We start from the raw sequence: 24,347 nt of genomic DNA on the forward strand, positions 1-24,347 counted from the left end.
AAAACAAAGAAAAGAAACATACACCTCACATATATATATATTAAAAATATCGGAATTTTTTTTTAAGAGAAAAATTGATTTTTTTTTTATAGTTAAACAATATTTATTGCTCTATATCAAGTTAAAGATTACTCACACTTTATTTGCCATTAAGATCTTTCAATCTTTCCCTATCTTTATCATTTGTATGCAATTCTTTGATATTTGAATTCATACTTCAATGTTAAGAAATTAATGTTTTTTTACAAAGAAATAGAAAGAAGATAATCGTACGGGAATAAATTTCAGGAGTAAAAAGGAATTTTATAGCTGTGCAGTATCACTCCACAAGATATGGAAGAATGGGTTGATCTTCATTTGATAACAGGAAGCTTCTATGTACAAGTAGGTAATGACAATATTATCGTTTAAAATAATAAAGTTTTTATTAAAATAAAGTTTTTAAGTGTGGAATAAAATATTTGCAAAATATACGAAATTTTCGAAAGTTTTTTCAAAAGTTGAGAAATCGAGACGATTTTAAGAATAGCTCTTTGCATTTTTACGATAGTAAAAACTGTGTATGTGACGAAAGTAATAAAAATGGAAATATGAAAATGTCCATATATTTCATTACATGTATGGCGCATTAATTATATAAGAGTAATCTTACTCGATAATGTCATGTGTTCTAAGAACGTCATTCTTATCAAATAATCTTTACAACTTTTATAAGGAGAAGCAAAATTAAAAGATACAATAATGAAAAATAAAAGATTCATTATCTATTTAGTTTGTTTTGTATATCATAAATGAATATTACATACACATGACATAATGGATTGTGCGCCGTGCTTTCATACAACACTTCAATGAGTTATACAATGTTAATTTAATATTAAATCTAAAGTTTTTAATTACCTACGCGTGTGTGTGTGTGTAATGAGCTTAGAGTATACTGTTGTCCTTATCTTGCACATAGTCGTCCAATGGATAAAACTTTAAAATCAGTTTGAAATGATTTCAAACATGCTCTCTTACTCTATGCCCACATACAATTAATTATAATTACAATATTCATTGCAACTGTGCCTTTTTAGACATTTCCAAAGATGTACGAAACCACAAAAATACTAAAACTTGGCCTCCATGCCAATTCAGATCTACCTTTTCTCTCTCCCTTAATTTATATAGGCAGTCTTCGTAATTTACAATTTCTTTTTTTTTTCTTTTTTTATTTTTTCTTTCTTTTTTTTTTCTTTTTCTTTTTTTTTTTTTTTGAGAAATTTACCACCTTAATACAATTAATCTGAATCACTTTCTTCGTCCGATTTAAGTGCATAAGAAACTGGTTTCCGATTACGTGCACTATTTTTTCTTGTGGGTACTACAGGTGATACTTCTATTGTATTCTCATTTTCGGAATCTGACATCTTCATTCGTTTCTTGTTCTATAAAAATTAATATTTAAAAATGTTACAACTTTGTTGTACTATTTAATAGTTGGATAATTTTGTAGAAATACGTACAGGTTTGGTTTTACTCGCTAATGAATTATCATCATTTTCAGAATCTGAAGATTTCATTTTTTTCTTCATTTGACGCTTCGTTGCTTTTGCACCTCCATTTTCAGCTTTTTTCTTCGATGGAACTACAGTGATGTTATATTGAAAATAAAATTAAAAACTAAAATATAGATAATGAATATTTTAAATATAAGTTGTATTAATTTTACCTTTCTTTGGTGGTGTAAACATTACCAAAGAACTATCTTCACCCGAAGAAGATACAGCAGGTTTTTGTGATTTGTCAGGAGTATTTCCAACTAAACTATCAAAGAGTTCTTCTGGACTCGCTGTAATAAAGAAATTAATAAATTATTTATACGGTTAAAAATAATATGATCGAAGTTGATTAATATATTGATAAAAAATATATTTACTCACATTTAGGTGGCGGTGGTTTTTTATCTATTTTGAAATCGTCATCAGAATCGCTAAGTGCTATAGTATGTTTTGGTTTCCTTCTAAAAAAAATTGTAAAAATTTGGTCATTAATAGTCTTCCTATGATAATTTTGATATATCTTTTAATATTATAAAGTTAAATGTCGTCAATTAAATTATTTAATCTATTTTTTTGTTTTGTTTACTTCATATCAAAGATAATTTTCGAATCAACATGCATACTCACACTTGTTCGGAATCAGATGACAAACTATAAAGATTTTCACTAGCAGCGTCCGATTCGTCACTACTAAGAGCATAGTTCCTTTTGGCTGCAATTTAAATAGAAAGTCAATTTTAAAATAAATATTAATTTGTTACAAAAACATACATTAAAATATATTTTAAAATAGTATATAGTTTTCTCATACATGCAGCTGCTCTTCGTGGCGAACGCACTGGTGAAATACTATCAAAATCAATTTCGTTACTGTCAAATTCGTTGCTATCGGAATCTGAATACTTCTTCTTTGACTTCTTCAAAGTTTTAAATGGTAATGTTGTTTGTTTCATTCCTAATTACCAAAAAAGATTGTACTTTATCTAATCATTATTTTCTGTGATAATTTAATGTTATATAAAAAAAAGTCACTTCACCTTTTTTAGCACCTGATTTTTTCTCAGCTTTAACATTGAGTTTCTCATCAATAGGTTTATTAGATTCCACGAGAGCATCAAATTCATCTTTTTCTTCAATCGGTTCTTTCTTAATCTATAAAAGATTAAATGTATTGTGAAAAATAAGAAAAAACATCAATATAATTTTGTCAATAAGTAAGAAATTTCGGACTTACTTTCGACTGTCTCTTAATTCCTTCTTTTTTGTCTTTTGATACAATATCCGCCTTTTCTATTTTCTTTTTTAATTCAGTATCAATCACTGGTACTATTCTACGAGTATCCTCTTGTTTGTAAAACTTTGCTGGTGGCTTTTTGATATTTTGACGTGTTTTATTTTCTTCTTTCTTCTCTTTCTCTTCTAACTAAGAATCGAATATAGACATAAGAATAATTTTAATTCTATCTGAAATGTTACGATTAAATGATACGACTTATAATTACTTTATTTAATTCGCTTAGTAAATTATCCAAATCTTCTTTCCAAAGAGAAATAGGTGTACGAGCTTGCAATCTCTTTAATTCTGCTACTTTTTCATCTCTTTGACGTAGGATATCATCCTTTCTCTCTTTTGTCAAGGACCATAGAGTCATACCCAAAAGATAATCGAAATTATTTTTTTCTATCGCAGCTGATGAGGATGGTGTATCTTCAGTTGTTTCTTCAGCAACTTCGTCCTAAGCATTAGCGAAAAATGAAGTTATTATCTACATGTAGATACGTATATATCATTATAAGAGGTCAAGAGATAAACGTAAGTGATTTTTTATCTTATGACTTACTTCATCTTCCTTTTGTAGCAATAAATATATTCGATCAATATAGGCATATGTATTTATGATATTTATTTAATAGAAGAACATACGTTCATTCAATACGATTACTTACCAAAACCTCTTCTCTATTTTGAGTTAATTTCCATGCAAGTACAGGATCAGATTCGTAATTACGTCTTACTAATTCAGCTATCATGTCCTTTTTCTTTTTATTTTCAATTACCAAGGTACCATCACATTTTTCTAGAATGAAGCGAGCTTGATTTGATAGTTTTCCTGCTTCTGCTTGCAAGATACCCTCTAAATAATCTTTTCTTTTATGATACGTTTCCAATCTAATTTTATAAAAATTCTTTAATATTTGAGTGACGCTTTCATATTTTTGAAGACATCGATTTTCGTCAAATGCACACTGCAATAAAAATATATAATGTTTGCTCTTACTCTTTACAATAGATCTTAGAACAAATGTTAATATATCTTACCATAGATGATATAGACATCGTCGATTGCAATTTAAAAGCTTTATGAAGACCATCTCTTTCTAATTCCAATAATTTATCACGATTTAATATTACTATAAAATGTACAGTTGTGTCCGTGTTATATTCTTTATAATCTCTGTAGAAATCAAAAATATGTAAAAACCAGCATGTATTTACACTATACAATATATTATTTTTATTTATATACGATGTAACTTACGTAATGACTGCAGGTGTTTTTTCAGTGCCATGTAACATAGGTTCTAATACTGTCTCTTTATAAGTTTGTGTCCACATTCCAATCGGGAGTTCTGTAATTTCTAGTTTGTCTGGTCCTATTACAGATATTTCACCGCTACAGATATAACGATAATCTCCACAAGTTTCCATCACACCAGTAAAATTCTTGTAATATGGTATCTACAATACCAAATGATTATAAATTACAACTTGAATATCGATAGATTTTTATAAAATTATTCTTTCTAAATATTACCATTGGTTTAGGATCTCCACCATCCATCATACGGAATAAATTTTCTATGATCTCACGAGGATTATAATTAGGAATTTTTGTCATCCATCCTGTACCTATACCATCTGCACCATTTACCAATATCATTGGTAATACAGGAACGTAATATACTGGCTCAATTTTTTGATTATCATCATATTCGTGCGTAAGAAGTGGATCGTCGTGTTTATGAAATATGTATCTTGCTAGTGGACTATAAGTAAAAATACGCATATATATAATAAAATTCTAATTTCTTTTTAATGTTACACAACATAATTTTTGATCAAATATACAAACCTAAGCATTGTGAAGATATATCGAGCGCTTGCAGCATCTTTACCTCCTGTAAGTCTTGTACCAAATTGACCGATAGGCTGAAGTACATTGATATTGTTACTTCCCACAAAATTTTGAGCCAAGTTGATTATAGTAGCCATAAGAGACACTTCGCCATGATGATAAGCGGAATGTTCCGCAACTGAACCAGCTAACTGTGCAACTTTTACTTCACGTTTATCATTACGTTTCAAACACGTAAAAAGTACTTTTCTTTGTCCAGGTTTGAATCCATCTACCATACTAGGTATAGATCGAACGTTATCGTAATTACTGTACAGTACTAATTCAACATTTATAAAATCTGAAAAAGATACAGTACGAGTATCTTTTTCATAAAGATAACGTTCGCCTAAACCAATCTCTTTCCGTCTCTTTGTTTCGTCCATATGATTCACTAACCACTCCTTACGTTGATCAACGCATTTTTTACTAAATGCCATAATAATATTTTGATCATCTTGATTACCGTCATATCGAAATCGAATTCTATGTCTGGCCATATTTTCAAAGTACTCCTTTGCCTCTTTGGCGGTAGAAGTACCCAAACCTATTTAAAATTTGAATGTATATATATTGTTTCTTGATAATATAAAAAGATACAAAATGTAAAAATGAAAACCTTTGTAGTATTTGATTTTATACGTATGATAATTGTCGGTTTCCTTTTTCCATGCATCAAATTCTGGTAATGAAAAGAACGATAATATTTGATTTCCTTTTGATGCCTTTACGATTGGTGTAATGAATTCTTCAATAAAATTAAGTTTTAATAAAGATGGCCAATTGTGATGAATAAAATTAATTAAAAGACCCTTTATATGTGAACCATCCTAAAGATATATATATATATATATATGTATGTATGTATGTATAATATAATATTCTGTAAACATATTACTTGGCTTATCGAATGCATTAAGAGTTTAAAAAAATATATGCTAACCTGATCTTGATCAGTCATAATCATCATTTTACCGTAACGAAGTGTTTTAAGATCATCCCGCGTTTCATACTTTTTCTTATATTGAAGACCAAGAATTTTTATCAAGTTGTTGATCTCGGCATTTTCCAAAATTTGCTTATGTGTTGCTTCTCTTACATTCAATATTTTACCTGTAATAAATATATGTAAATAATTATGAAAAAGATAATGTAGAACTTATAATTTTTATAAAGTATTAAACGTACCTCTTAATGGAAATATGCCATACTTATCTCTACCTACAGCAGATATTCCTGATACAGCCATTGTTTTAGCTGAATCTCCCTCAGTTAATATTAGAGTACATTCTAATGATTTATTTGTTCCAGCATCATTAGCATCTTCCAACTTAGGAATACCTAAAAATAATTTATACATTAATATTTTAGTACTATCATATTTAATTATATTTTAATATCTTTTTTGTAATACATTTATTATGAAATTGACGTAATTTAATGAATAACACCTTGAAGTTTTCTTTGTTTTGATTTAGGTCCCAATTTTTGCAGTTGGCTATCAGCCTTAAATTTGGCCCATGTTAAGACTGATTCTACAATGCCAATTTTCATTACCTACGAATCAATTAAATGATTATACAAATATTCTTGATTTCTATAAATAAATATTCACAATATATTAAATAATACTCACAGTTGTGATGAATTTATCGGTTAATACACATTTAGAACCAAAACTTTTTTGTTGTAAAGTCATGTGTTCCTTAGTCTGGGAATCAAATGAAGGATTATTGATGAGACAATTTATAAAAATCCATAAATGATTTTTGATTTGGAATGGTTTGATGGCTATCCCAGCTTTATTTTTCTTTTTTAAAGTTTCTGTCAATTGTTTTACTATCAAATCTGTAACATGGTCTACGTGGCGGCCACCCTGTTGATTAAATTAATAGTATAAGAAATTTGATTTTATATATTGACGTTATACTCACAAATATATATAAAAATATATAGAAAAATTTTAGTAAATAAAGGAAAATGCATACCTTTGTTGTTGCGATACTATTTACAAATGACATTTGTTGAAAACCCTTGTCAGATATAGTAACTGCTACTTCCCAACGAGCTCCACAAGCTTCGTAAGCTATTTTTAATGGATTACCAGTATCGTCTTCTTTTCCTCTAATATAACAATCAACATAATCTTTAAAATTCTTCACAGGTACTTTAACGCCATTAAGATAAACTTTCACGCCTCTTGTAGATGCTGCTACATCATATGCTCGACGTGACATAAGTGATACTATATCATCATCTAAAGAATCCATTTTGAATTTTGATAAATCCGGAGAAAATGTTACTTTTGTAAAATCCTCTCCATGAAAATCTTTAATTCGAGGTTCACTGGCTTTTCCCATATTATCACCCCATGTCTACAAAACAAACAGATTATTGAGATGTTTTAATAACAATCTAAATCTCTGTAACATTATAATTATCATATTTGATATTTCTATCAATGTTACTTACTTGCTTTAAACATTTTTTATACTCTTTAGATGCAGTTTCAACAGTGAAACGATGACTAAAAATATTACACAATTTTGCACCATAGCCATTTCTTCCTCCAGTTACTTTTTCTTCCTCGTCATCATAATTTGATGATGTTAATAAATGGCCAAAAATCATAGTGGGCACGTACATATTCTCTTCCTTGTGTATTACAACAGGAATCCCTTTGCCATTATTCCAGACAGATATAGTATTATTTTCTCTACAATGCAAATTATGCATACATATGTATAATATTTCTTAAAGTAACTTTATAGAAGATATAAATTTATTAATATTTATTTACAAAGTATACTTACGCATCTATATCAACCTTAATTGTATCCATTTTTGGATCTCGTTGCTTATTATCAGCGGCATTTACCAAAATCTCATCAAATATTTTATATAATCCAGGAACAAATTTGATATCTTTTTGTATCATCATTTCTTTTTCTTTATCATAAACCCACATAAGTTCAGTAGTGCTTTCAACAGATCCAATGTATGTATCTGGACGCAATAGAATATGCTCCAGTTGTGTTTTCTTCTGGTAAATTCCTTCGATGGTCTTCTTCTTAGGATTACCAGGTTGATTTCCATTTTCAATAGCTGTACTCATTTTAATGTGATATGTTTTTATATACCTGCAAATTCATATAAAAAAAAAATAAAGAATTGACAATTTCATACAAAAAGGTTGGTAATCTAATATATATATTATCTTATAATAAGAGTACCTCTTATTTTCTATAACCGAACATAAGTTTCATATGTTCCAAAATTGCAGCACTAGCAATGATTTAATATAATCGATTATAGCAGAATGATAATTACGTATAATTAACAATAAATCTACCAATAAAACTAATTAACGATTTAATTTATATATATTATAATATGTGTGTTCTTGGTCCTCAAATGACATTTTATGTGAAGCCTAACTCGATGATTAAGAATCAATCGATCACAGCTCAATTACGATAATTATTATAAAGAGATGCCACGGGCAAAAAAATCGTAATTAATCCTCCTGTTTTCTTAGGCTCGAACCAAGAATTTTATTTACTAAATCATTTCCTACCCTAAATAAGTCTTAATAATATGGCGGGAAAATGTCCTCATCTAATTGGCCAAGAACGCCAGGGGACGCCAATTTGCTAGCAAACACCTGCTTTTTGAAAACAAAAGGTGCACAGAAAAATACATAAATTATAATGAGAATCCGTTGACGTCACGAAAACTACAAATTGTGATTTTATTATTTTTATATCTTACCTTTAGTGTTTTTGCCTTAAAAATTCGTCTGGTGAAGTAGCGTCGGTAACGGAAAGTCGTATAATCACACGATGCCATTCATTGTGGTTATAATTAATGATTGGCATAGCACAGGCACTGATACTCATCCGGTAACCGTAACCAATATAACTTTATTCTTTTATATCAATAGTATATTTACTTAAAGATATTATTAAACTTAATCGAGGCCTTCTTATTTTTTTTTACTAATTTCCAACACAAATAGCTACAAAGTACGACAATTTTCCTTCGTTGCAATCGTTGCAACCAACCAAAGTCGCTTTGGCGCTACAATCGTTTCAGAATAACATCGTTAAAACACTTAAAACCCTGCTAATATCTATTGAAACAAATAATATATGAAATAAAAATCAATGTTAATAATATCTTGTTTCTATAGAATATCGATATCATTCAAACATATGAATAGCAGTTACATCGATTTGATAAGTAATCAGAATAATTTTAATATATGGCAAATTTCAATCTTTGCTTATATATTTATATATATATTAGATATAGAAAAAAAAAAATAACAGATTTATATTAACATTCTCACTAAAAGTGTATTGTAAGAAAAGGTGCAAATTATTTTTAAAAAATTCAAACTCATTAATTATGTAAGATATAATACATGTTTACGAGATAACGAGAAGCCTAAATATTAAATAAAATATTTGAATTGTAATAATATATAATACTCAAAAATAAATAATGAGTAAGATAAATGGAAAGAAAGGTAAAACAGTCAAAGAGATTTATTTTTTGCAATAAATGTATTTTTTTTTCTTTTTCGCTTACTTAAAACTAGGAATAGCAATAGTGGATTTATAGCAGTAGCAGCAATGAATATAATATTTATAATTATAATATCTATAGTTAACATATCTCCATAAAATTATATTAATAATTATAGTTGTAATCGTCATGATCATTCATTTATATACATGTATATATGAAGATATGCATACACATACGAAGGCATACAATTATGCACGGGAATAATCATAGGTGTACGCATATATTTCACGATCTAATTTTTGTTTTCCATACGAAATCTTATATGTATGTATCAATTTAATTCACGTGATCTTCCATCCTGAATATTTCAGGATTGTGACTTAGAATCTAATTTTTCATGATTTTGAACGAGGAAGTGATCGCCTGCATCGTATCGCACAGTTTTCATAGCTATATATAACATACTTGTGTTTTATAAACTTCTAGTATACTGTCTTTTTTATTACACATACGTTTATATGCAAAATCGTTATAAGTGTGGTACAAAAAATAAGAGTGCTTCACTTTCTGTTTAAATATGCTAATATAAAATTTACAATACAACTTAGCGCATATCTTATGTTTACAAAATCAAAAACCAATGAATAACATAGAGAATTAAAATATTTATTAAGGATTCATGTGTTATTTAATTTGAATTTAATTGAATTACAAAAAATGTTTCATTCATGAAACAATAAGCACCACAGAGAAATCTATATAAAGTTTAATTTACTAAACCATTACCAAGACATTTAATTTATATAAAAAAGACCAATAATTTAATCTAGTCGTTTAATAAAACAAAACAACAAATTGATATTTAAATTACAATCTATGATTTTTCCTTTATTACAATTTTTGAAATGCTTGAAAACGCACGCATTGCAAAACGGAACACTTCGAGAGGAAAAACGAAACGATGAAAATAGAAGCGCATCGAAGGAGGTACGATGTATGGTTTATCAAACTAGCGGAATCCGATTGTTGAGTCATTTATAAAAAGAATTGCCTGACAAAACGCACTAGCCTTTTTGGACAGAGGGGCCATGAAATGTTGCGATAAATATTGTGATGTAGTTGTTGAAATAAAACTTTTTTTTGACACGAAATATTGCGACTAAAAATTATACTTGTAAGAAGAAAAAAAAAAGAAAAAAACGGCGAGAACTACTTAATTCAATGATTATTAAATAGTAACGCTATCACATTCTTTGTATCTTGAATTTCAATGTAAAGAGAATACATGCAACATGAGTATTGATATTTCTATTTTTCCTTGATGTATCAATAATACTAAATTTTAGTCTTCAGATGAGAAGCCGCAAATGGTCGATATTCTTAAAAGCTACTCACAAAACTTCGCTACGTGGCAAGGCTCCTCTCTAAATGCGATAGTTCTTAATATATTATGGGCAATCTTCTGCGTGATTTCTTAAATCTGACGCAACCTGTATTCCCGATCTACACGTCAACCTCCTCGCGCAATAACGATTTTTATTATGTGAAAACTTCATAGTGTCATCCTATGACAAAGGACATCAACAATGAATCATTAGGGGATGCAGATATATAGGACAGTCCATACGTTTCGCCATGACCAATAAGAGAGAGCATTATGTGTTTAAAAATACTATACTGAGTGAACCATTGAATAGGTCAGATGGGAGTAAAGATAAAAGACCCATCTAAAGAGTCAAATATGTAATATGCGTGATATAATCACAACGTATATTCTCTTTTTTTTATAGGAAGTCAGATAAATATTTCTCGGTGTGCTATTCTGTACTTCAATGTTTAAAAAAAGATATTTTGTTTAGAATTTATTCTATATAAAATATATGCATCTTAAATCTTTATTGCTTTACTCAATAAGTTTGATAAAACATCTTTAAGATTATAAACATCTTAAAATTACTGATGAGATTAATGAATATGTAAGATATGAAAACCGAGATATATGCTCCCAGACTTCCCAAAGGCTGATCAAAATCATTGTAAAACTTGTGAATATTGTTTATACTCCAATATGTAAACGTACGATCTGACCTCTGCATCCATATGCTTGTATATGAATTTTTGTCGATCCACGACCTAGCATGCACAAGAATCCCCTTTACCATTATTTCTTTGGTCATTGGTCAGCTTAATTTGGTCTGGGAACTCATTATAAAGTTCCACCTATGAGTGGAAAAACAATTAATAATAGTTAACAGCAGATTAATTTATAAATGATATAATGATATCAAATAACTTATGACATACCTCGCTTTCTTGAGCTAGAGCATTCTTAGCTATCGTTTGGAATGCCTGTTCCACATTAATAGCCTCTTTTGCACTGGTCTCAAAATATGGAATATTGTTCTTGGATTGACACCATTGCTGTGCTCTCTTACTCGATACCTTATAAGAAAGTATACACATTATAATGTAATTCTAATCTATATATTTTTCTTAGGGTTTGTTTTATTAAGCTTACCGATTTAGATTCTAAATCAACCTTATTCCCCAAAACAACGAATGGAAAATTATCTGGATCTCGTGGAGATGCTTGGATCAAAAATTCGTCTCTCCATGACTCTAAAGATTTGAAACTTGTTGGTGCAGAAACATCAAATACCAATACACAACAGTCTGCGCCTCTATAGAATGCAACTCCTAACGATTGAAATCTTTCTTGACCTGCCGTATCCCAAATCTGTGGTTGTTAAAGTCAGAGTATGATTTTTTATATAATGAAAATAATTATTCATATTATAGTATCATAATTACCTGCATAGTAACTACCCTATCATCTACCATAACTTCTTTGGTGAGAAAATCTGCTCCTATAGTAGCTTTGTACTGATTACTAAACTTTTTGTTAACATACTGATTCATCAACGATGTTTTACCTACTCCAGAATCTCCCAGAATAATTACTTTTAAAAGTACTTTCTTGCGGGATGACATAATGACTGAAAGAAAAGAAAACTTTATTTTCCAAGTACTATGCAGTAATGTTACTAAAGAAATGTAATGTATCAACCATAATATGATACAAGGTAAAAGTATGAAAATAGTAAAGATCATAATATAAGAAAAGATATAATACTGCTATCTATATTGAATCACAGTACAAATTTCAGTATTGTTGTCATACTAAAAAAAATTTGATTGTGAAAAAAAGAATTTGTTGACAATAATACTTAGTAATATCATATTGTCCCAATAAAATTTAAAAAAAAAAAAAAAGAAAAGAAAAAACGCTAAAAATTTCAAAACATTAAGAAAATATATAATAGATGTTGTAATCAATTCGTATGTTTTTTTTAATGAATCAGCGAATGCAGAATGAGAAGTAACTTCCCTCTTAATGACGTATGTTTCTAAATGTTACAAAAAAGATATTATTTGCTATTACCAAAAGAATAAATATACTTTGACAACTAACACTAAATTCGTAATCCCGTTAATAAGAAAAATAGGATATCACTAAGCGAGAATAGAACCTAACAGGATGTAAGAGAATTTACATGTAGATGTAAAATAGAATCCGTTTAACTGCGATAGTTGAAAACCTGTCAACACACTAGCAGGGCAATTACGATTTTGCGCGGTAATTTGAGAATCTTCTCAAAGGAAAGATACGCGATGTCCATCGACGGACGAAAGCATCCAGCGGGCGATCGACGAAACCTCGAACGTAGATGATATTACCTCGAATTTAACAGAAAACAGGACGCGTATTCCTTCTGGCCCTAACACTTCACACAAAGAAAATGGCGTGTTATGAAATCACGAGTATGACAACGATGTCGTCACCTGTTCGTTGATGCTCTTATCGACTGAGCAAAGTCGATTGTAATTCTCGAACATTGCTCGAGATATCGAAGCGACAAACATAACAGTGGCGCCACCTTCAGTAAAAGAGAATAATTTAATTTCAATAGACATATCGAGATTTTGTGTTTCCTGATCTGTCGCGTTGAGGTGTACGATTTCGAAGTAGAGGTTAAGGAGACAATATGTATTGCAGTGTATTACGGAAGTGAAAGTATGATCGCCATCTTGCTTATCCAATTCTGTTCGCGCGAAGTTTGAACTATGTATAATTTATATTGATCAGAACGTACAAACTTTTCGAAAGAAATAATTTCTCAATTATCGTTATTCGATTGTTCATATTCGAGTATGCTTACTCCACTAGTGTTTTCAAATATTATAATTCAGATAAATTATACAAATGCATATCTATTTTCTATATTATCAGAAAAGAAAGTGGTAGCAATAAAAAAGTGACGTATTAAGATGGCGAAAGTATAACTTCCGTCATTTAGAACGTAATGTAAGTATGCATGTATGTACTATTAAGATTCGACGATACGCTCTCTCTTACTCCCTTAGTCTTTCTACACTAAGTTGAAAGGAACGCGTTCTCCTGTGCTGCCTCTTTATCCACAGATCTTTGATTTCAGATTTCAAGGTGTATGCATCTGTAAAATCGTAAAGCGTGATACACATTGAAGGAATAAAGCTGCGTTCGAATGTAAACTTAATGACTACTTGAAACTTTTAGAAAATATATTATCCTAGAACGTGTCTCCGTTGAAATCATCGTCAGTGCGAGCATACTGAAATTAGAAGCATTTCTTACTTGGAGATCGACTTCAAAAAGGTTACTTTTGCGGCAAACGTCAATGTTATAAAGCGATACGTTGATCCTTCCGTTTTTTCATAAAAAGTGACATTTTAGAATTTTGTCGTATCACTGGTGGAAAATAATTTGACACCGTTGTCCTATCGTCGCGTTTACAAATACTGTTGAATTTTTTCTAATAGTATCGTCGAATCGTTATACTTTCATGCAATGTTAGTTGGTCGCTTTGCTCAAGACGTATTACGTTATTTTTTTAGTGGACGGCATACCAATGTTGTGATTATCGCATTTTGTGATAAATTTTACGACGATTAACTGCAGAGAGTAATATCATCGCACCATGTTCTGGACTAATAATTACGTGTCGTCGCCGCATATTGAAGCATTACTTAACAAAGAGGTGAGTGTGATATTTATTTGGTGTTATGGTTAAATGAAGTGTGCTCGGTCAACGATTATCACAATTTTAGAATGTTACGTTGCACGAATTAATGGACGAAGAAGACATCTTACAAGAATGTAAGAGTCAAAATAAGAAGTTGGTAGAATAGTAAGTGAATATATATCTTTTTATCCATTAAATGGAAGTATCTAGCTAAGTATAATATTGATGTACCATGCTTTTATTCATAGTCTTGCAAGGCCTGATGTAATGGAAGAATTGGTAATGCTTACAACCAAGGAACCATCTATGGATATCGAAGAACGCTTGCGTTACAAATATCCTAATGTTGCATGTGAATTGCTTACTTGTGACGTGCCAACGCTGAACGAGAAATTAGCAGGTATTTGAATGAATCGATAATGCGTCTTGTTATTCAAGAAATATATAATTATATAAAATACGATCGAATAAATTTTAGGTGACGAGTCACTTCTGAACAAGTTATATGCTTTTATAGACACTGATCAACCTTTAAATCCTTTGTTAGCATCGTTCTTCAGTAAAACAATCGGTGTACTTGTTACTCGTAAGAGCGATCAGGTGATTATAGAGTTTATAACAGTATAGTCTTAATAATTAATAATTGTTCTTTAATAGCTTTACTTTTTAACTTAAGCAATACTTTTCTGATTGTTTTATTTATAGGCATATAAATATTATTGGGAGATTAATAATATTTATTTATCTTTTCCTTATCCTTTTTGTACCTATCCTTTCTTATCCTTGCTATCAGAACTGGTATTCCTATCAGTTCACATGTTTACAGGTTTTAGAGTTTCTTAAAAGCCGTCAACATTGTGTAGACTTGCTCTTACAACATTTAGAAACTTCAGCTATTATGGATTTAATATTAAAACTGGTAACACAAGTTGAAGGAAGTGATATGCGACAAAATATATTAAACGTAAGAAATGATTCTTTTCTCGTATGTATTAATATTTTATTATATCACATATAAAATATCATATTGCTGATAATTATGCAATAAGACTGTGTTACATAATAACTATAAAATTATCTTTATCTTTCAAAATGAACTTGGATAATAATTACTTATTTTTTTTTATCGACAAGTGGTTAGATAGTCAGCAATTAGTACAAAGGTTGGTTAAATTGTTGTCTCCTACATCAGAGCCAGCAAAACATGCGAATGCTTCTCAATTACTTTGTGACATGGTAATTGTAGCAAGAGAAAATCAACGTACATCGACAGAAAAAACAGATCCAGATCCTATTTTAAATACTTTGGAGTCGTAAGTACATTCAACATAAAGACATGATTAAATATAAAACATTGAATATAATAATAGTTAAACGTAGAATTTCAAAAGTAATAATGTTATTGTAAATGTTGTTTTTTTAGAGGAGAAACTGTAAGTCTATTATTAGAGACAATCTTGACAAATGAAAAATTAGAAAGCAGTATTGTAGGTGGAATTCAAGTGCTTCTTGCTCTTCTGGGTCAAAGAGTAAACACGTATGCATATAATATTCTTACATCGTCTGTTTGTTTTTATATTTATCTATAGAAAATGTTTTATATGTATATATAGTGCCTTAAACGAAGCTGATGTTCATGGGAATGGTACTAGCGAAGACATGACAGATAATGAACAACGTGTTAAAATTTCCAATGCTACTATACCTTACTTGGAACAACTTCACAAACTTCTTTTAGATCCACCAGTTGTAAATATCACTGAATATAATTAATTCTTACGTAATGTATAAATATATAGGAATAAATATTTATCTATTATTACAGAAACCAGCTGTAAGAACAACAGCCGGAGTTTTAGATTGTCCATTGGGCAAAACACGCTTGCATGTTGCAAGACTGTTAATGGCCTTGTTATCAACAGAAAATATAAAGATACATGAAGCATTAGTAGATTTAGGAACATTCCAAACTTTATTGGTTAGTACAAATATTATAACTTTATTACTATGATGTTCAATTTATTAATATTGGAATTGAACTATATTTTTGTATTATTGTTTTATTTTTAGGACCTATTTTTCAAATATACATGGAACAATTTCTTACACACACAAGTACAACAATGCCTAGCTTTAGCTATTAATTGTGATTACCAAGATAATAATATTTATGGCAATGTAGGTAATATGCCTCTGACAGTGAATATTTATTTTGTTTTTATAAAGAATATTTTTGTTAAGGAAATTATTTTTTTTTTTTTTTTTTTAGATATTTGTTAAGTGCAGATTGATAGAACGTATTTTGGAAGCTTGGGACAAAAATGAAAATAAACAGTAAGTTTTTGAATTATGATTTATGACTGTAAAAAAAACGTAAATCACACACTGCGATTGTTTAGTCTAATGTTTTTGATCTTGTTCGTTTCAGAAATAAAGAGAATGGTGTTAGGCAAGGATATATGGGTCACTTAATAAATATAGCAAATAATATTGTAATACAATGTGAAAAGAATAATGCACTGGATACTTTTGTGAAAACAAATTTATCAACTGAATGTCTTAATAAATGGGAAAATCTTGTGAATACTAAATTAGTGGAAATTAACAAAACGCGTGAAATCTTCTTGGTAACCACATTACCATTATCTTATCAAAATGTTCGTCCAAAAAAAAACTGTTTATTATATTACTATATATGATATGTAGGTTAGACCAACAGCACATATGGCCAACTCCGAAGATACTCCAGATCGCTACTATTTAAAAGAGGTATATGAATCATTTTAAAATTTCATTTAACTAAATTTTGATAATATCAAAATTAATTATAATATAAATATCTTATTGGTAATTTTGTATATAAATAATTTATGTTTTATCTGTCACACATTTTAACGTAGATATACATTACAAATATTTATATTTTTTAATTGTGCTATATGGTATTCTTTGATGTTAGATGTACACTGACTACCAGGGTCAACAAATGACGTCCACTTTTATTGATAATTTTGGATTTCGTGATAATGAATTTGATGATGGTGATGATGCACTTCAGTAAGTATATCAAATTATACATTTATGTAAGTTGCATAGTGAGACGGTCTATGGAATTGCAAAGTTATAATAGCATGAAGAAAATATAACACTGTGAGCAGCAGTATTGCATTTCCTTCTTGCGATCGTTAAAAAAAAAACACTATTATAGTAACTCCGTTGATCAATTAACAACGTTGGCCTTTAATCTCAGTGAAGAAGATCTGGACTCAAGAGAAGATTTGTTTAATAAGGTAGACATCGCTATTCTTATATCTTGTTTACTCATATTGCTTAATTATTTTAAATATAAATTTGAATGTAGATCTGCCAGCAAAAACAAAAAGCAGGACTTGAAGAATGTGGTGGTGGAACAGAATGGGGTGATGAAGGTGATTTGACTTTTCAAACGGTAGTAGATAAACGAGATTGGCATTCGAAACAACATCATGGATCTAGTTCATCCGATGAAGATGATGAAGATCCTCGGGATATGCAAATGGAAATTGATACATCAGATGGTAAAATCTTATTTATAATATATTCGTAGGAATATATTTAAGTTTACAATTTAATAATACATTTAATTACAGTTTGGAATGTTCCAGAATCACTTCCTGCTAGTACTACAATCCCAGAGGTTAATCCATGGGATGTTGTACCATCAGAACCTGTTGAGTCTACAGGCTGGGCGAATTTTGATAATTTTGAAAGTACTTTAAGTATAGAAAATAATATTGCGGTAGATAATAAAACTTCCGAAACAGTTAAAAAAGACGTTGTTGATGTAGCAGCAAGTTTGAGCGAGAAGGAAACAGTACTGGAGAACAAATCTGTGGAAAATATTGGAAGTGGAGATACTAAAACTCTAGATTCAGTTGATAGTATGTCCCATCAATCTACGGAAGCAAATCAAAACAGTAAAACTAGTGATGATAGTATATATTCTGTATGTACCTCTGATAAAAATGCCAATCCAAGTGAAAGGTATTTATTAATTTATAATAAAGTTCATATAATATTTATAACAAATCTAATATGATAGAATAAAATTATCATTATTTTTAATTAGGACACCTGAAACCAGAGAGGAAAGTAAGAATAAGGAGTATGTGAAAAATTCAATAGAAAATGATAAAACGTTAACAGAACACAAAATTGTTTGCACTTTAAAAAGTACACCATCGGATACAACGTTAACGTCTAAAGATGCCAAATGAAACGTTAACACTTGTTATAAAACATGGCAATAGGAAAAGAAAATCATATCAGTATGAATTATGTACGGATGTCTAGAACATCTTGTGTCTCTATTTTCATTAGATCACATGAATTATGCTTTACAGCATTGGCGCTGGGCACTAATTACGGCAGGGTATTGATGCGGTTTGAATAATGGACTTTTCAACGCTCAATTACATTTATCAAATCTTTTGATGTTTATAAGTATGTTCCCAGATTGCCAATGTACAAGTCAACTTTTGCAAGTGGAATGTCCTCAGTGTTTTATAAGGACAATGAACAAAATTTCGGAAATTGTTATTTATACGTATCTGATGTAAATGCAGGTAGTTGAAAGGGTATATTCAACTAATGCAGGTTTATCTTGTATTGTTTGACATTTGCATGCTGAGATAGACGAAATATAATTGTACAAAAAAAGAGCTAACCAAATTTAGGACATTTGTGCCTTTACTTGGTTTACTCGATATCTGTTTTCACAGAACAAGTATTATGTAGCATTATGGACTATAATGTTTTAAGTAACTTGGATATGAGGCTCTTTAGGGAAAGTCATTGTAACGATATATTTCACAACAGGTGCTTTAGCTTCTACATTCAACAAGGCAAAGGTACTTAGGTGCAGTGCCTACTATTTGCTTGAGTGTATGCCCATGCAACGATGCGATGTAAAAAAAAAAAAAAGGAAAAGTCATGTATTTTTATTACGTTCACGATAATATTGAGTCAAAATTTATACGATATAATATAGACGAAGCTTTCGATCGATCTGTCCTTATTTGCATTCCAATAAAAATTTCTATAAGATTAATAATAACAATAGTCATTCAAAATGATCTTCCAAAAAGTAATATTAAAAGCAGAATTCAATTTGAAAAAAGAAAACACGATTTAATCCATTTAATCATAATTTTTTTAACAAAGAGTTCTGTGAAATATGTTTCTTGTGCAACATAACACTCTTCTGCCTTACAAGTGTCACTATAGAAATGTGTTTATAGCACTGTACACGAGATTCTGTACATAATTAATTAATAAATGAAAAGCATTGTTCGAATTTTCGCAAGTAGTATTTGCAGATTCCTCATATTTTTTTCCTCATATTTTACAGAAACATTTTCTCATGAATCGTTTGCTGTCTTACAATAAATGCATTCTATTTCATAAAGTAAAAATTATTATCTATACCATATGTAATGTGATATTTACAACTTGTATTGAAATTGACTTGTAAAGTATTCAGATATTATATAGGTGATTGAAATTCTATTGAATTCTATTACATGTATCTCTAACATAATAGAAATATTTCTGTCGTAAATACATGTTGATCATTCTCATATCGATACTCATATTAATATGAATAAATTGCATGTCTATACTTTTTGCTTTTTATATATCACTATTGGAATTTTCTAACTCTTGCTTTGAAAACAAAACAAAAAATGCAATTTTCAAATTATGTACTTTTTTTTTCTTCTACATGTCCTATAGAGTTCTATATCTGTTCAAATTTTCATTGACTTTCTTGATTTATTTTCTCCTCTTGTTTTTCTTTTTTCTATAATTTGCAATATTTGATCCAATGTTGATTTGTCCTAAATGAAAAGAATTGTATATTTTAAATACATTCAAGTTTATATAATAGTAGAAAATTTAATTAGTTTACTATGATATACCTGTACTAGTAAAAATAGAGAACAATTCGAATTAAGTTCTTCGTGAATACTATTTGCAGTTTTAACATAATTTTCTTTTAAATATATTGATACATTCCATATTCTACTAGCTCCTTTAATTGCATTTATATTCTTTGTATAAAATTCATGATCTTCAGAACTATCCACCACAATGTGAACTAGAGAAGCACAGATATTAAAAAACAAAATTCAATTTTATTTTTAAATTACTACGATCATACCTTCTGGCTCTAACTTTTTGCTGATATTAGCTGTAAAGCTTCTAATTTCAGTTATTAGATTTAGTATACTGTTCATTCTTTCATCCAACAATTCGTTTCGTAAATCTTTAAACTGTAAACATACAAGTGTTCCATACCTTTTATACGTATTAAAAACAAAAAGATTTAATGAAAAAAAAAATTTTTTATAGTCCTACCTCCTCTGTTGTAGGATAAGGTGCTTCTGACAATGAAGACAATGATAAAAAGGATGGTAATTGTTTTGAAAGTCTTGAATATAACTCGTCAGTTAAGAATGGTGTAATAGGAGTAAGAATTCGTAAAGATACCTCTAAACAATTAATTAACGTGTACGTGTGGCTTATAACCACAAGTTCTTCTTCGCTTCTAAAGCCCCATTTAGTTGCTTCCTGTAAAAAACTTATTGATATTTACTATTTCCTTGTATTGTTTTATAATAATAAATAATTTTATTATAGAAGTAGTCTTACCAAATAAATGTCACAAAATTCATAATAGATAAATTGTTTTATTGCAGCAACTGCTTTATAAAAATTTCGTTCCACAAAACCTGTATTAACTTCTTCCACCATTAATGATAATCTACTTAAAATCCAAGAATCTAAAGTTGTAAATCTTTCAGGTTTACAATATTTATCTGGAGTTACCATTAATAATATGTATTTACTTGCTTGCCAAATTTTGTTACAAAAGAAATAGTTTTGTTGACATTCAATAATATTGAAGGAGACGGTACGATCTATTAAAATAATAGAATTAAATTATTAACCATTTAAAGTAAAATAATGTATTTGTTTACATTATGAACTATTTACTTTTAATATTATGAGCACATAATGTCATACGTAATGCATCAACTCCACAAGCTGATATTCCATTAGGAAACATTTTACCATTAACTGTTAAAGTTCGTTTAAGTTCTGTTTTATTGAGAATGCCAGCATTATAACTTTCTTTCGATTGTTCATTGAGATCCTACGAATATAACGAATCCTGTTACATAATTAATTACTTACATGTATAGTATGAAATTTTTTATTATATTTTATTGTTATATGCTAAGAAATTTTAATTTTATATATATATATATAATATATACCTGCAAAGATATACCATTAATAATATTTTCAGGAGAAATAACGTTACCAAGACTCTTAGATATTTTTTTTCCTTGAGCATCACATAGAACACCATGAAGTAAAACTTCCTATAAAAATAATCATTTTATGTTTAAACAAATGTATGATAGAATTTATAATTTATATAATTTATAATTTATATTAATTATAGATTTATTATAATTATATTTATATTTAATTAATTAATTAAAATAGAATTACTTTAAAAGGTAGTTGTCCTGTTAGTTCTAATCCTAACATCACCATTCGTGCAACCCAAAAAAATAGTATATCATGTCCAGTTTCCATTAGCGTTAAAGGATAATACTTTTTAAAATCTTCCATCTAAAATATTTCTTTAGTATTTATATTACAATGTTATTGTTATTAATTGCAATTATGTAATAAATAATAACCTTTTGTGGCCAACCCATAGTAGTAAAAGGAAGTAGTGCAGAAGAAAACCATGTATCTAAAACATCATTATCTTGATGTACTTCAACATGAACACCATATTTTTTTTGTGCAATAAACAATGCATCTTCTTTTGAACGTGCAATTATCCATTCAGTTTTTTTACTTTGCTCAGTTTTTATCTCATATGCTGGAATTTGATGACCCCACCATAATTGTCTCGAAATACACCAATCTCTAGTAATATGATGTTATTAATTTCTAATTAAAAATTAATCTTAAATATGTTTCAATACTTATATATGTTTAAATTATATAGCATATATACCTAATATTTTCTAACCAATTATACCACAATGATTCATAAATATTAGGGTCAATTTTTAGAGATCCATCTTTTACAGCTTGCAATGCTTTCTGAGCCATATCTTTACATCTAACAAACCACTGTTCTTTTAATAAATATTCAATAATATCACCAGATCTTGAACATCTAGGTAAAGTCATTTTGTGACTTTCTATGCCTCTTAAAAGGCCTCTGTTAGTTAATTCATTTAACATTTTATCACGTGCCAGAAATCTTGGAAGGCCCTTTTATGTATTAACAAATATAGCATTAGATTATCTATTAAGGTCAAAGTAAAGTAGAGTTCATGATAAAATGAATTTTGCTATACCTTATAATTAGCATTATTTGTTATTATATTTCCATGTTCATCAATAGTATCAATGATTTCTAACCCATGATCTTTCGCGATTTTGTAGTCTAGATGATCATGTGCTGGTGTAATTTTGACTGCACCTGATGATTACATTTTATAATATATTAAGTTTTATAATTGATATTTGATTCAATAAATATTTTGTTATTAAATTATTTACCAGTTCCAAATGTTGCATTAACAGAAGTATCTCCAATTATAGGTATAAAAGTTTCTCTGAGACTATGCCAAACATATCGACCAATATATTTATTATATCTATCATCTTCTGGATGAACAGCTATAGCTACATCTCCTAATAAAGTTTCTGGCCTAGTTGTTGCAACAATTAATTCATTCTCTATAAAATTATAAAAATTATGATCATTAATAATAAATTGAAATATAAAAAAATAGAATGCATCTCAATACCTGAATCTTTAATCTGATATGCTATTTTGATCAGTTGTCCAAATGTTACTTTTTTTTTATAACCAGGAACTTCTAGTTCTGTTTTTCCTGTTAATTCTACAAACTCAACTTCAATATCAGATATAGCACTTTGTAAAGATGGAGACCAATTTATTAAATCTTTATCTCTATACAACATATTTCTTTCATTCAGTTTAATTAATGCTTCAGTTACTGCAAAATTATGATTCTATAAATTACATTAAAAACATTATCTTACATTAATTAACATAATTAAAATTAAAAAGTTTATATAATTTATTACCTCACTTATCGTAAAATATTCTTTGGACCAATCAACACTACTTCCTAATAATCTCAATTGATTTTTGATTACATTTTCCTTTTCATTTTTCCATTCCCAAATAAGAGAAAGAAATTGTTCTTTTCCTATATCAGTTTTTTTGTAACCTTTAGTCTTATAAAGATATTTTTCTACTACAACTTGTGTAGCAATTCCAGCATGATCTAAACCAGGTATCCATATTACTGGATAACCCTTCATTCTATTCCTATGCGATAATAAAGTATAAATTGAATGTTAATAGAAGCAAATTCAATTAAAATATCCTCATCAACAAATTGTATGATAACTAAATTATAGATACCATCTTGCTAAAACATCTTGTATTGTTGCAGTTAATGCATGTCCTATGTGTAATGTACCTGTTACATTAGGGGGTGGTAATATCATTTTAAATGGTTCTTTATCACAATTTTGTAAAGTGAAAAAATTATTCTTTTCCCATAACTGATACCACTTAAGTACATCTTTTGATGGAAATGTTTTTGGAAAATCTACAGGAAATAATAATATATTTCTTTAATTTACTGAATTTGTAATATATATATATATATACGTTATAAAAAAAAAACTAGAGATAACACACACAATACCATTTAATTGTTGATTACAATAACTTTTAAAAAAACACTTGTAAAAATGTTCTCTCAGAGAATGACTTGATCGAGTAACGTTCATCTTTAAATTAAGTGTAAAATGTCATGTTATCGATTAATAAAAAAACTTCATATTCTTTCTATATTAAAAAATATATAATATATTATAATGTATTTTACATTCGTTGATACACTGGTCATAAATTG

The 24,347-nt window shown here is 28.8% G+C and overlaps 4 protein-coding genes across 14 annotated transcripts; 1 reads left to right on the top strand and 3 right to left on the bottom strand.

Annotated features, from left to right (window-relative positions):
* Positions 1-742: 742 nt before the first annotated feature.
* LOC127067599 (DNA topoisomerase 2) lies at positions 743-8,794 on the bottom strand. 2 transcript variants are annotated; one of them, XM_051002700.1, is made up of 24 exons: positions 8,492-8,794; positions 7,954-8,384; positions 7,534-7,860; positions 7,193-7,436; positions 6,709-7,095; positions 6,357-6,596; positions 6,172-6,277; positions 5,909-6,061; positions 5,664-5,833; positions 5,340-5,550; positions 4,679-5,267; positions 4,361-4,592; positions 4,085-4,284; positions 3,865-4,000; positions 3,492-3,791; positions 3,047-3,280; positions 2,779-2,967; positions 2,582-2,696; positions 2,356-2,499; positions 2,172-2,256; positions 1,926-2,005; positions 1,715-1,834; positions 1,509-1,630; positions 743-1,430 (listed from the first exon to the last, which is right to left on the bottom strand). In XM_051002700.1, the coding sequence occupies exons 3-24, from the start codon at positions 7,833-7,835 to the stop codon at positions 1,284-1,286; spliced, it is 4,506 nt and encodes a 1,501-aa protein (XP_050858657.1). In that variant the 5' UTR covers positions 7,836-7,860; positions 7,954-8,384; positions 8,492-8,794; the 3' UTR covers positions 743-1,283. The 2 variants fall into 2 exon arrangements, with proteins under 2 accessions (XP_050858657.1, XP_050858656.1); XM_051002699.1 differs by lacking the exon at positions 7,954-8,384.
* A 475-nt stretch (positions 8,795-9,269) lies between these two features.
* Positions 9,270-13,150, bottom strand: LOC127067622 (ras-related protein rab7). Of its 3 annotated transcripts, none has more exons than XM_051002800.1 (5): positions 12,992-13,150; positions 12,065-12,249; positions 11,772-11,990; positions 11,558-11,695; positions 9,270-11,473 (listed from the first exon to the last, which is right to left on the bottom strand). In XM_051002800.1, exons 2-5 carry the CDS (start codon positions 12,242-12,244, stop codon positions 11,387-11,389), a joined length of 624 nt encoding a protein of 207 aa, XP_050858757.1. In that variant the 5' UTR covers positions 12,245-12,249; positions 12,992-13,150; the 3' UTR covers positions 9,270-11,386. The 3 variants fall into 3 exon arrangements, with proteins under 3 accessions (XP_050858757.1, XP_050858758.1, XP_050858760.1); XM_051002801.1 differs by having other exon boundaries at positions 12,808-13,097; XM_051002803.1 differs by lacking the exon at positions 12,992-13,150 and adding an exon at positions 12,696-12,715.
* A 105-nt stretch (positions 13,151-13,255) lies between these two features.
* Positions 13,256-19,651, top strand: LOC127067608 (serine/threonine-protein phosphatase 6 regulatory subunit 3). Of its 8 annotated transcripts, none has more exons than XM_051002751.1 (20): positions 13,678-13,949; positions 14,189-14,331; positions 14,402-14,481; positions 14,565-14,716; positions 14,795-14,916; positions 15,110-15,280; positions 15,451-15,629; positions 15,740-15,853; positions 15,930-16,065; positions 16,142-16,294; positions 16,387-16,494; positions 16,586-16,650; positions 16,745-16,943; positions 17,023-17,085; positions 17,276-17,373; positions 17,525-17,606; positions 17,678-17,873; positions 17,961-18,065; positions 18,144-18,339; positions 18,425-19,651. In XM_051002751.1, exons 2-20 carry the CDS (start codon positions 14,272-14,274, stop codon positions 18,570-18,572), a joined length of 2,427 nt encoding a protein of 808 aa, XP_050858708.1. In that variant the 5' UTR covers positions 13,678-13,949; positions 14,189-14,271; the 3' UTR covers positions 18,573-19,651. The 8 variants fall into 8 exon arrangements, with proteins under 8 accessions (XP_050858702.1, XP_050858708.1, XP_050858707.1 ...); XM_051002750.1 differs by having other exon boundaries at positions 13,679-13,949; positions 17,946-18,065; XM_051002745.1 differs by lacking the exon at positions 13,678-13,949 and adding an exon at positions 13,256-13,619 and having other exon boundaries at positions 17,946-18,339.
* LOC127067604 (valine--tRNA ligase, mitochondrial-like) lies at positions 19,465-24,270 on the bottom strand. Its single transcript, XM_051002719.1, has 16 exons — positions 24,138-24,270; positions 23,849-24,038; positions 23,506-23,752; positions 23,202-23,430; positions 22,951-23,130; positions 22,746-22,870; positions 22,397-22,659; positions 22,071-22,305; positions 21,877-21,999; positions 21,636-21,743; positions 21,352-21,511; positions 21,007-21,275; positions 20,713-20,925; positions 20,516-20,627; positions 20,274-20,452; positions 19,465-20,192 (listed from the first exon to the last, which is right to left on the bottom strand). The coding sequence occupies exons 1-16, from the start codon at positions 24,220-24,222 to the stop codon at positions 20,103-20,105; spliced, it is 2,808 nt and encodes a 935-aa protein (XP_050858676.1). The 5' UTR covers positions 24,223-24,270; the 3' UTR covers positions 19,465-20,102.
* Between the last annotated feature and the right edge of the window lie 77 nt (positions 24,271-24,347).

This window comes from Vespula vulgaris, chromosome 11 (assembly GCF_905475345.1).
Source record: "Vespula vulgaris chromosome 11, iyVesVulg1.1, whole genome shotgun sequence".
NCBI lineage: Eukaryota > Metazoa > Arthropoda > Insecta > Hymenoptera > Vespidae > Vespula > Vespula vulgaris.